Consider the following 10115-nt stretch of genomic DNA (forward strand, 5'->3'; position numbering starts at 1 on the left):
GTAAATGCCAAGTATTTATAAAAGGGGAGGGAGAAGGTGGGATGCTCACAATGAGCCGGAGCTTCTGGCGAGCGCAGCCGGGTCGGGGAAGCTGCCCTGTCCTCCTCTGCCGCCATCCCGAGTGCGGGGACAGCTCCAGGCTTCGGGGTCTGCCTAAACCCAGAGCCATTCTGGAACTTTACCTCGCAACTTCTCGCAGCTGTAGTGAAACGCCACGGTGCTGCCTGTGCCTGGGACGGGACCCCTGCGTGGGGGGCTGCGTCACCCGGGCTCTGGGGGAGAGGATGGATCCGGGAAGGGCTCGGTCCCCTCTCGGGATGACGGTGTCTGACCTAAGAAGCGGCGCTTACCCATCTGCAGCTTGTGGTCCCGTGTGTCCCGAGCAGCCTTATTAAAATACTGATATTCCCAAGGAGGGGTTGTGGGAGCAAATTAGTCAGTTTTATTTTATTTTCCTCCTCTTCAGGGTAGCAGATTTCCCTGGTGCAATAATTCCTTTAAAAGCTGAAGGGGAAGAGTGCTGGGCTTCCCCTCTGTGTCACAGGGCTGGCCGGTCCCAAACCTGCCCCTGCCGCTGCCCTCTGGTTCCTTGCCGTGCCTCAGTTTCCCAGCCCTCTGCCCGCCCAGCCCCTTCCCCTCCCTACCTCGCAGGGGTGTTATGAATTACCGTTTCTAAAGCACTTTGAAGCCCTCTTGGGGAAGGCACCGGAGATGTGCGTGTGCTGGATGGAGCCCGGGGGATTTGTCCTTCCCGAAGCCCCCGGTGGCATCCCTCGCTGTGGCCGGCATGCGGGACTCGTGTGCTCATCACCTGGGGAACTTTTTGCTCTTCCCTCCTCGACAGTGTAACAACCCTCAAACTGAAATGTATATTTTTGCTAGAAGTACAAACCTCCAAGTGTTTTTAATAATATAAATAGTGTCCACAAACTGACTTGACTTTAAATAAATCTGAACTAAGTATTTAAGAACCTTTTAGCATCCAGCCTTTCTTTGTGGGATTTCTCTCGGCCCCAGGGGGGCTGCCCTTGGGAGGGTTTCCAGCAGAGCCGATGGGATTTGCTGGATTTGCTGTGATTTCCAGGGATTTGCCATGATTTCCAGGGATTTGCCATGATTCCCAGGTCTCCGTGATTCCCGGGTCTCGTAGCTGCTGTGGTTTTCCTGCCTGCGTTTGCCATCAAACCTAAAGGCAGCAAGAGCCGGTCTTGAGCAGGGTCCTGGCCTCAGAACCGAGCGCTCCCTGCCCCAAATCTTTGCCGTAGCCCTTGCTGCAGGGTGAAGCTGGGCAATGAGCTGAGCCCAGGCGTAGCCACCCCAAGATGGGCGAGGATGGGCTCAGGGACAGCCCGGCCGTGTGCTGGCACCAGGCTCTGCTCTTGGCCGGGTCTGAACCCCCGAGAGTTTGCAGGGAGCAGCTGCAGACCCCGAGGCTTCCCTCTCCTCCCCTGCTCGAGTGCCCCCAGGGGAAGGTGTACCATTGCCCCCAGCCTTTCCCAGGCAGCTGGGGGCACAGAGAGCCCGAAAGGTCCCAGCTGGGACGGGGGGAGCGGCAGGGCGAGGGTGAGCTGCTGTGCCTGCCGGGCAGGTGACGGTTACCTGGGTCAAGTGGGGACCGGCTGCGCCCACCGGCCCATCCGTCGTGGTTTAAGCCGGTGGGCAGCTGAACACCGCACAGCCGTTCGCTCACTTCCCGTCCCCCCCCCCCCCTCATTGGGATGGGGGAAAGAACTGGGAAAAAAAAGTAAAATTCGTGGGTTGAGATAAAGACAGCTTAATAGGACAGAAAAGGAAGGGAAAATGATAATAATAGTGATGATAAAAGAATTAGAATATATAAAACAAGTGATGCACAATGCAATTGCTCACCACCCACCGACCGATGCCCAGCAAGTTCCCGAGCAGCGGCCCCCGGCCAGCTTTCCCCCTAATTTATAGACTGAGCATGACATCATATGGTATGGAATATCCCTTTGGCCAGTTTGGGTCAGCTGTCCCAGCTGTGTCCCCTCCCAGTTTCTTGTGCCCCCCCAGCCTCCTTGCTGGCAGGCCAGCATGAGAAGCTGAAAAGTCCTTGACTTAGTGTAAGCACAGCTTAGCAACAACTAAAACATCAGCGTGTTATCAACGTTATTCTCATCCTAAATCCAAAACACAGCACTGTACCAGCTACCAGGAAGAAAATTAACTCTATCCCAGCCGAAACCAGGACACCATCCAAGGCCATAAATAGCCCTGGGAGGTCACCCAGCCCTCTTGACTGCCAGGGAGGAGATGGAGCCGGGCTCGCTGGTGGCATCTGGGGCATTAAGGGCCCGGGGGGGCTGTCTGAGACCCCTGTGCAGGTAGGGCTTGGTGGGAGGGGGCAGCTGGGAGCAGCTTTTGGGGCAGATAGGCTGGAGATGGGGCTGTGAGCCCCTGGCTGTGGGGGCAGAGAGTGGTTTGTGATGTTCTTGAAAACCCCCCCTGCCCGTTTCCCCTGGAGGGTGAGGGGCTGGAGGGGAGAGAGCCTGTCTGTCCGGCTGCCCCCCCTCTAGAGCTGGGGGTGCCCTGGCAGCACCCCAGCCAGGCACCCCCTCCCTGCCAGCCCCAAGCCGAGGGCTCCTGCCCCTTTCCATGCCCCCACAGGGAGCTGGGGGCTGCCCCAGCCCTCCGTAGCCCTAGCTTGTCTCCATGCTCCCCCAGCCCTGGGGAGAGCCCCCAGGTTTGCGCAGCGGCTGCTCGAGTCCCCTCGGCCAGTCCAGCCCTGGGCTTCATTTGCTTTGCAATTAGCCGGGAGATGAGGCTGGATGGGGCAGGGAGAGCCCTGGCTCCCCCGCTGGGCTCTGCCCTTGGTGAGGGCTCCTGAACCCAGACACCAGCCTGGGGGCTCCAAAAATATGGCCCCATCCAGGCAAAGCTGGTACCCAGGGGGGATTTGAGGGTGGCCGGTGAAGCGGGGCTGGAGGGGGGGTCTGACCCCGGCCATGCGGCTTCTCCGGCTGGCAGGAATTTTGCCCGCGGATCTTGTCGATGGGGCCAGAGCTGCCGCTTCTCGCACGACAGAAAGTCAGCCCACATCTGCAGGTACTTCCAGAGCGGGTTTTGCAGCTACGGAGAGCAGTGCGGGTAAGGGGCAGTGAGGAGGGGGCCTGATGCCACGAGGATGGGCTGGGAGCCAGGAGGTGTCCTGCTGGGCTGACGGGACCCTCTGTCTGTCTGTCCCTGGGCTCCTCCAGCTATGAGCACATTCGAGAGGTGCCAGTGCCAGTGGGGACCCATTATGGACACGTGCCCCGCGGCCACTGGGGCTTGGAGCCCAGCCGTGTGCCTGCAGCAGTGGCCCGGGGCTGGGGGGGAGCCCGGCGCAGCTCGGCCCACCCTGTCCCCAGTGTGATGCACGTGGCCTTCAAGTTCGCAAGCATGGAGGTTGAGGAGGAAGAGAAAGACAAGGAGAACATCCCAGCACCTGATAACATCCCCTGTGGGGCCATCAGCGGAGCATTTGTCCCTGCACGAGCTCGGGGTGCCTCAGGTAGGTGCTAGGCTGCCCAGGGGACCAGCGGGGCTGAGGATACTGGGGTGGTCACAGTGGAGCATCCTGTGCATGTGTCCGCCCTTGACCCAAATCCTCCTCCCTCCATCTCTGGGCAGGGCCCAGCTGGGGCTGTGGAAAGCTCTCCTAGCAGCTTTTTTAGGGTGGGGGCCTTAACTGCTAAGCCTGTGCTCTCTGAGCAGCCAGCCTGCCTCTTTGATGATGGGCAGGATGTGCTTTTCCCCTCTTAAGAGCTCTCCTGCCTGCAGGCTCCCAACCGCAAGAGCTGGGATTGGATCCAAGTTCTCCTGACCCCAGAGAGGCAGTGGTGGAGACAGCGACATGGACTGACCCTGCAGAGGTGGGCTTGGGGGTCTCCTGCGGCCGGGCAGTCCCCATCACCCTGCATCGGTCCCCTAGGCCGGGGCAGTGATGGAGCCGGGGGGTTGCTGTGCCGCGCTGCTCTGCTTGCAGGTCCCCACGGAGCCGGCTGCTGCGGCAGCCCCGGTCCCCACCGCGGCGCTGAGGGCCCGGAGCGAGGCCGTGGTGTGCGGCATCTGCATGGACCGGGTGTACGAGAAACCGCTGCCGGAGGAGCGGCTCTTCGGGATCCTTCCCAACTGCAGCCACGCATACTGCGTGGGCTGCATCCGCAAGTGGCGTCGCAGCCGGGACTTCCAGAGCACGGTCATCAAGTGAGTGGGGATGGGGACCTGGCAGGGTGGTCACCGTCACCCCCTCTGCACCCTGAAATCTTTCCATGGGTCTGGTGATGTGGCTTTGGGATTGGAGCGACTTTCCTTTGGGAGCAGGCGTTTGGAAGCTGTGATGGGGACGGGGATGCCGGATGAGGCCGTGGTGGTGGGACTACCCAGCATGGGTGCTGAGCCCGTGCTCCCTGCTCCCTTTTTGGGAGACCCACCTGCACCCGTTACCTTTACCCAGAGCCTGCCCGGAGTGCCGGGTTACCTCCAGTTACTACATTCCCCACAAATACTGGGTCTCGGATGCGGGTGAGAAGGAGAAGCTCATCGAAACCTTCAAGGCACGGACAGGGTGAGTGCGTGGCACTGTGGGCTGCAGGGCTGCGGGCTCTGTGCTGCTCCAGGAGCTGCGCTCACAACTGTGCTTTGAATCCCACAGGAAAATCAGGTGCAAGTTCTTTGTCCGGAACCGTGGCCGCTGCCCGTTCAAGTCAGACTGCATCTACCTGCACGAGCTGCCCGCCGGCCGGCTGCCGCGGCGCCAACAGCAGCGGCCCAGGATGCCCGTCGTAAGTGGGGCGTCGTGTCCCGGGGGGCTGGGGCACGGCATGGCCTTGCAACGCGGCTCGGGGCCGGGGCTCATCCTCTCTGCTGTGCTGCAGGAATTCAGCCCTTCTCCCTCGGAGAGCTCTGACGAGGAGGACGAGGAGCTCTGCATGCTCGAATGGGCTCTCACCCTGGCGGAGGTGGACTTTCGGTACTCGAGTTATGGCCATCAAATGCTCTTCACCAACTTCAGCGACTCCAACTAAGCCATGGGGTGCCCCACTGGGCCTGGATGCTGTTGGTGGCAAGGAAATGTCTTCTGGGAGGGGGAAACATCTGCTTTTGATGTGTTTAGCTGCTCCCGGCATTGGTTTGGGGTTGGCTCTGGGCATGGAGGGTGTTGCAGGGATGGGGTGGGATGGGGAAATAGTCTGGCTGGTATTTATCAGCCACCCCCGTGTCGACGGCTGAACCCCCAGCGGGTCCCGCATCCCCGCTCCCCCCAGGAAGCCGGGGGGGTGACAGAGCTGGGGAGGTCTCAGGGCAGTGGGGCACAGCCCCACTTCTTCTTTTGCCCTCGCCTCCTCGGTGGTGCAGCGCTCTGCACCCATGGGAGTCCTCATGGGAGCCGAGGCGGGGGGGCTGGGCTGGGTGCTGGGGGACAGCGGGGGGTTTTAATGCACACGGGGCGGGGGCGGGGGGAGCCGGGCAGCTGTGGGGCACTGTTTTAAACTGCTTTTAGCCAAATCTGGAAATTATGAAATAAAATGGGCTGTGTAACGTCACGCTGCCTGGAGGTGGGCGCTCTCCTTCCGGGGGCTGGGGGGTTTGGCTTTAAGGGTTCATTTGCATAATGTATATATTTTGCCTGCGGGGTTGATTTGCATACGCGGCGCGCTTTTCCAGTGAGGCGGGCCCGGAAGTGGCGGGCGCTGCCGGTCCCGGGGGTGGCGCGGGCGGGCGGGCCCCGGGGCACGGGCACCGGGCGGCTGCCGGGGGGGGAGCACCGGGTGCCCTCCCATCCTCTTCCATCCTCTTCCCTGCCCCGTCTTCCCCCCGCGGTGAGTGTCTGCCCGGTGCGGGCTGCCCCGGGGACGGGCGGCTTGTGCCCGGCCTGGTTTGCCGGGAGACGGGAGCTGATAACCGGGGCACGGTAATAACAATAACCGGGGTAGTGCACGTCCAGCCCCAGGGCCGGGTGGCTGCGGGCCCCTGGCGGGGGGGGGGGGGGGTGGGGGTTAGGGCTAGTCTGCTCCCGGAGGAGGGGTTCTCCCTCTCGGCCCCCCCGGGAGGGCAGCGGGGGGAGCGTTGAGCTGGTGATGGGGGAGCTGTAAGCGAAGTGGTTTTAGAGGGCTCAGAGGAGCTCCTGGTCCTCTGGCCTGGCTGTGATCCTCGGTAATGCTTCTGCATCCTCGGGTGATGAGGATAACCACGGCCCCCCCTGTGCACAGGTAAGGGCAGCCCCCGAAACTGCAGCTGGTGAGGGAGGACCCCGGGGTTTGCTCCAGAGCATGGCTGGCTAGGTCCTGGATGTACGGATCCTCCCTGCATCCTTCTCGATGTGACCCATGTCAGGCTCTCCCTAATTTTCTTACAGGCAGCTGTGAAGCCCCCGCAGCAGCAATGGAGGCCCCCTCCCTGCCCTGGCTGCGGAGCTTTGACAAGCCGTGCCGCCTCCTGCTCCACGCACTTGCCTCCGGCTCCTCCGGGGTGCTCGCCGCCCTCCGAATGCTGCAGCGGGTCCAGGCCCGTGAGGGACCGGGGCAGGCGTTTCCCTGGCAGACCTTCACCGCAGCCCTGTGTGCCGAGGAGCCCACGCTGGAGGGGCCGGAGGGGGCCCTGGCCGTGTGAGTCGGATGTGTTTCCAAAACTCCGTGTTTTGTGGGAGGTTTGGCGCGTCAGGTGCCCAGTTCGGCACCGTGCATCCTCTTCCCTCCGGTGCAGCAGTCAGGATCGTAGCAGGGACCTGCCGGTCTTCCAGCTTGTGTCTGCAAAAGCTGGTGAAGGCGTCTGCTGCCTCCTCTCACTTCCTAGTCCCATTAGACCTTGCTCCGCAGGGCAGGTTGGCAATAACATACTCGGGGCTTTGCTCTGACGCGTCGCCTCTCCCTTTTCTCCCCTTTTCCAGCAAGCCACGGCTGCTGCTGCTCCCCGTCGTGTGCCAGAGAAACCTCTTCTCCCTGCTCCTCGTGGTGCAAGCCATGGTGCCAGGGGGCTGCCTCGGCCGGCTGCTCCAGGCCATGGAGCAGGATTCCCATGTGGATCCCTGGGTGCGGACGCTGGGGGATCTGCTCCGGGGACCAAGGGGAGAGGAGTGCTTCCCACCTCCCGCTTCCTTGTCTTCTGCATGCCAGCAGCAGCTTAGGTGCCTGTGCCGGAAAATCGCCCAGAACAAACCAGAGGGGCGAAGAAAACTAAACTGGTGCTTCAGCAAGCTGCCCGGTGCTGCTGAGGATGTGGCTGACTCTGTGCTTCAAGGTGGGAAGCGCAAGAATGTGTCGGAGGAGAGCCTGGAGTTGGATGAGGAGAGAGAGGGGAAGAGGTTGCTGCTGGAGGAGGTGGTGTTTGACCCCTCGGGAACCCAGAAGGGTGGAGATGTGGCAGAGGTGGAAGAGGAGGTGCCTGGGGAGCCTTCAGGGGACAGATCTGCTCAGAGCCCGGCTGGAGCTGCTCCAGAAAACTCCCAGCAGGATGCAGCCAGGGAGCCCAGGAAGATTTCCCAGGCAGAGCTGGCAGGGGAGGTCCAGTCGTTTCTCCAGGTACCGGGCAGGGTTTGCTTTCCCCTTCCAGCCAGCGAGCCTTTACAGTCTGATTTCTATTCTTTCATCTCATTTTCCTCAGATGCACGGACAGAGGCTGAAAATGCTGCTGCAGAAGGAGTCCAATGTAAGTGGTTGCTTCTGTCTCTCTCCTGGAGGTGATGGTCTAAACGGGCTCATGCCAGAGCCTCCAGAAGGGATGGGAGAGGAGGTGGGTTTTGCAGGGATGACTGGAGGGGGATAAAAAGACAGCCCTGCTGCCACCTCCTCTGGGCTCAGGTACTAATACCTGCCTCCACCTCGCGGGGATTTGCTGTATGATGGGAAGGCTGCGGGGTCAGTGCTGGCTGAAGTGGGGGGCGGTAGGGAAGAGAAAAGCCCTGGAGCTGTATTTTGTGGGTTGCTTTATTTGGTATATTACTTAAGGACCATGTTTCCCTGCAGCACTCAGAGCTGAGCATCCCACCCGAGCTGCTCGTCCTGAACAACTGCTCTCCTGGCCAGGTGAGCCTCAGCATCCTTGCTGCAACTACCGGTGCCACGGAGGGCCTGCTGCTGTCCCTAATGTCCCTGTCCCCTCTGCCATCCCCAGCTTGAGGGGCTGTGCTCCTTCCTCCAGCTCTCCACGTGCCCGGAGCACCTCCTGGTGCGTTTCTGCAGCTGGCTGCTGGCTCTCACCCCCAACCTCAGCTACACCAGCGCAGCCATCCTGGCAGAGCAGCTCTTCCTCAAGCGAGTAAGTGTGAGGGCAGCAGAGGCTTCCTGCACCCCGTTTCCCTCACCACCATCCCCATCTCCTGCCTTTTCTGTCCGTAGGTCCTGTCCCTCACCCAGCCGCCCTCCCGCCACCTCATGGCTGCCCTCGCTTCATTTTGCTCCAAGTATTCCCAGCCCTTCTGTCGAGTCCTGGTGGCTGCGGTCCTGCGGGAGCCGGGGGAAGGTGCGGTGGGCTCGCAGGAGGCACGGCCTCTTCTGGGAGCAACTGAGGGAGCTGGAGAGGGGCCGTGGGCTGCATCCAGCAGGAAGGGAAGCCCCAGCTGCAGAGTGCTGTCTCCTGGGTGGCATTTATCACCCAAAACATGCATTGGGAACCACGGAGGAATGGTGCTGGTTTTATCTGGAATGGTGCTGGTTTTATCTGGGCAGGTGAACACTTGGGAGTTAGGATGGGAGATGGGTTTACAGATGCTTGAGAGGGAGGGAAGGCCAGGCTGGTTTCCAGCATCAGTTCTCCCAAAGGACAGCTGCCATCCCTCCATGGACTTGAGGATTCCTGACAGCTCCTAATGCTGGGGCCAGAACTGCCCCAAGGTGGCTCTGCTGGCACGAGAAGAGGGTCCTGCATGAATCCCTGTCACAGTAGCATCCCCTTTTCCTAGGGACTCGTGCTAATTAAACCCTTGCTGCAGATGGGCAAAGGAAGCTGGATTATCCTGAACAGTAGAAGGGGGCACTACGTGGTTTCTGGGTGTCCCAACTGATACCCCTGCGTGAAGGGGTGCCAGGAAGGGTTGGGCACATCCCCATGGATTTGGCAGCCTCTGAAGGCTCTCCCCTTTCTGCTTTGCCCTTGCAGGCACTGAGCAGACCAAGCTGGTGTGCGAGCTCGTGGAGGAGTGCCTGGAGCCAGACTGTGTGCGACTGGTGCTAAGGTAAGAGATTACAGGGGCGACAGCTCTGCTTCGGCCCTCGCGCCTGCCTTGATGGGTCCGGCTGGCTCCAGCTACTCAGGAGCACCAGTGAGGCCGTGTGAGCATCGCATCTCCTCTTCACTGTCCTTTGCAGCCAAGTCCTGGAGGTGCCTTTGTCAGAGAAGCTCCTGCCGGTAGTGCAGGCCGTGCTGGAGCGGCAGGTGAGGGGACCCCCCCCTTGTACCCCCAGGTTTCCTTGCTGGCTCCAGCAGCGCTGGAACAAGGACCAGCTCTCCTCCCCACTCGTGGCTCTCTTCCAGGAGGTGCTGCCCCCCGAGCTCTTCGATCTCCTGGTCCTGACTCTGTGCCGGCAGGCTCCAGCCTTTGCCACGTCGCTGAATTACGCCAAGCTGGTGACGGCTGTGCTCACCATGTACCAAAGCCAAGTGAGTGAGACCAGGCTTGGGTCCTGCAGATCAGCTGGTGAGCTGGCAGCTGACCCAGGACCTGGGCCGGGGTCTCAATGGGCTCCTGGCAGTGCAGCTCTCTGAGCTCCTTGCTCGTCTCCATCCCAGGTCACCCCAGCCCACCGGAGCAGTCTGGCTGCTGCTCTGGATCGGAGCAACGCGGCTCTGAAGAAATCGCTGCAGGCCATGCTGGAAGGAGCCAGGTGAGATGGATGCTGCGCCCTCCGGGCTGGGCTGCGGTCTCCCTCATGGGGGATGGCAGCCTCCACACTCCTGATCTGCCCTGGGTGGTGGGAAACCGATGAGCGCTGGCAGAAGCCGTGCTGGAGCGTGGTTGGCGGTGGGTTTCCCTTTTCTTGATTTCTCTGCTCTTCCGCTCTCCTCCTCCCAGGTGACCACCAAAGGGAACCACAAGGCGATGGCTTCCTTGGGCAGAAGGTGCTCATTAGGCGGTCGTAGCTGCAGCCCAGTCCCTCACTGGAGTTCACCACCAG

At 61.3% G+C, this 10115-nt stretch overlaps 2 protein-coding genes across 2 annotated transcripts; both read left to right on the plus strand.

The window, feature by feature from the left end:
- The first annotated feature begins 2274 nt into the window (after positions 1-2274).
- Positions 2275-5158, plus strand: LOC127026108 (probable E3 ubiquitin-protein ligase makorin-1). The gene is made up of 8 exons (XM_050911176.1): positions 2275-2345; positions 2989-3108; positions 3219-3514; positions 3784-3875; positions 3989-4209; positions 4460-4570; positions 4658-4787; positions 4881-5158. The coding sequence occupies exons 1-8, from the start codon at positions 2275-2277 to the stop codon at positions 5028-5030; spliced, it is 1191 nt and encodes a 396-aa protein (XP_050767133.1). The 3' UTR covers positions 5031-5158.
- Positions 5159-5790: 632 nt separating this feature from the next.
- FANCE (FA complementation group E) lies at positions 5791-9828 on the plus strand. Its single transcript, XM_050911354.1, has 11 exons — positions 5791-5825; positions 6362-6611; positions 6893-7523; positions 7606-7650; positions 7968-8027; positions 8116-8259; positions 8340-8463; positions 9100-9175; positions 9309-9375; positions 9475-9600; positions 9730-9828. The coding sequence occupies exons 2-11, from the start codon at positions 6388-6390 to the stop codon at positions 9826-9828; spliced, it is 1596 nt and encodes a 531-aa protein (XP_050767311.1). The 5' UTR covers positions 5791-5825; positions 6362-6387.
- Positions 9829-10115: the final 287 nt, after the last annotated feature.

This window comes from Gymnogyps californianus, chromosome 27, assembly GCF_018139145.2.
Source record: "Gymnogyps californianus isolate 813 chromosome 27, ASM1813914v2, whole genome shotgun sequence".
Taxonomy (NCBI): domain Eukaryota; kingdom Metazoa; phylum Chordata; class Aves; order Accipitriformes; family Cathartidae; genus Gymnogyps; species Gymnogyps californianus.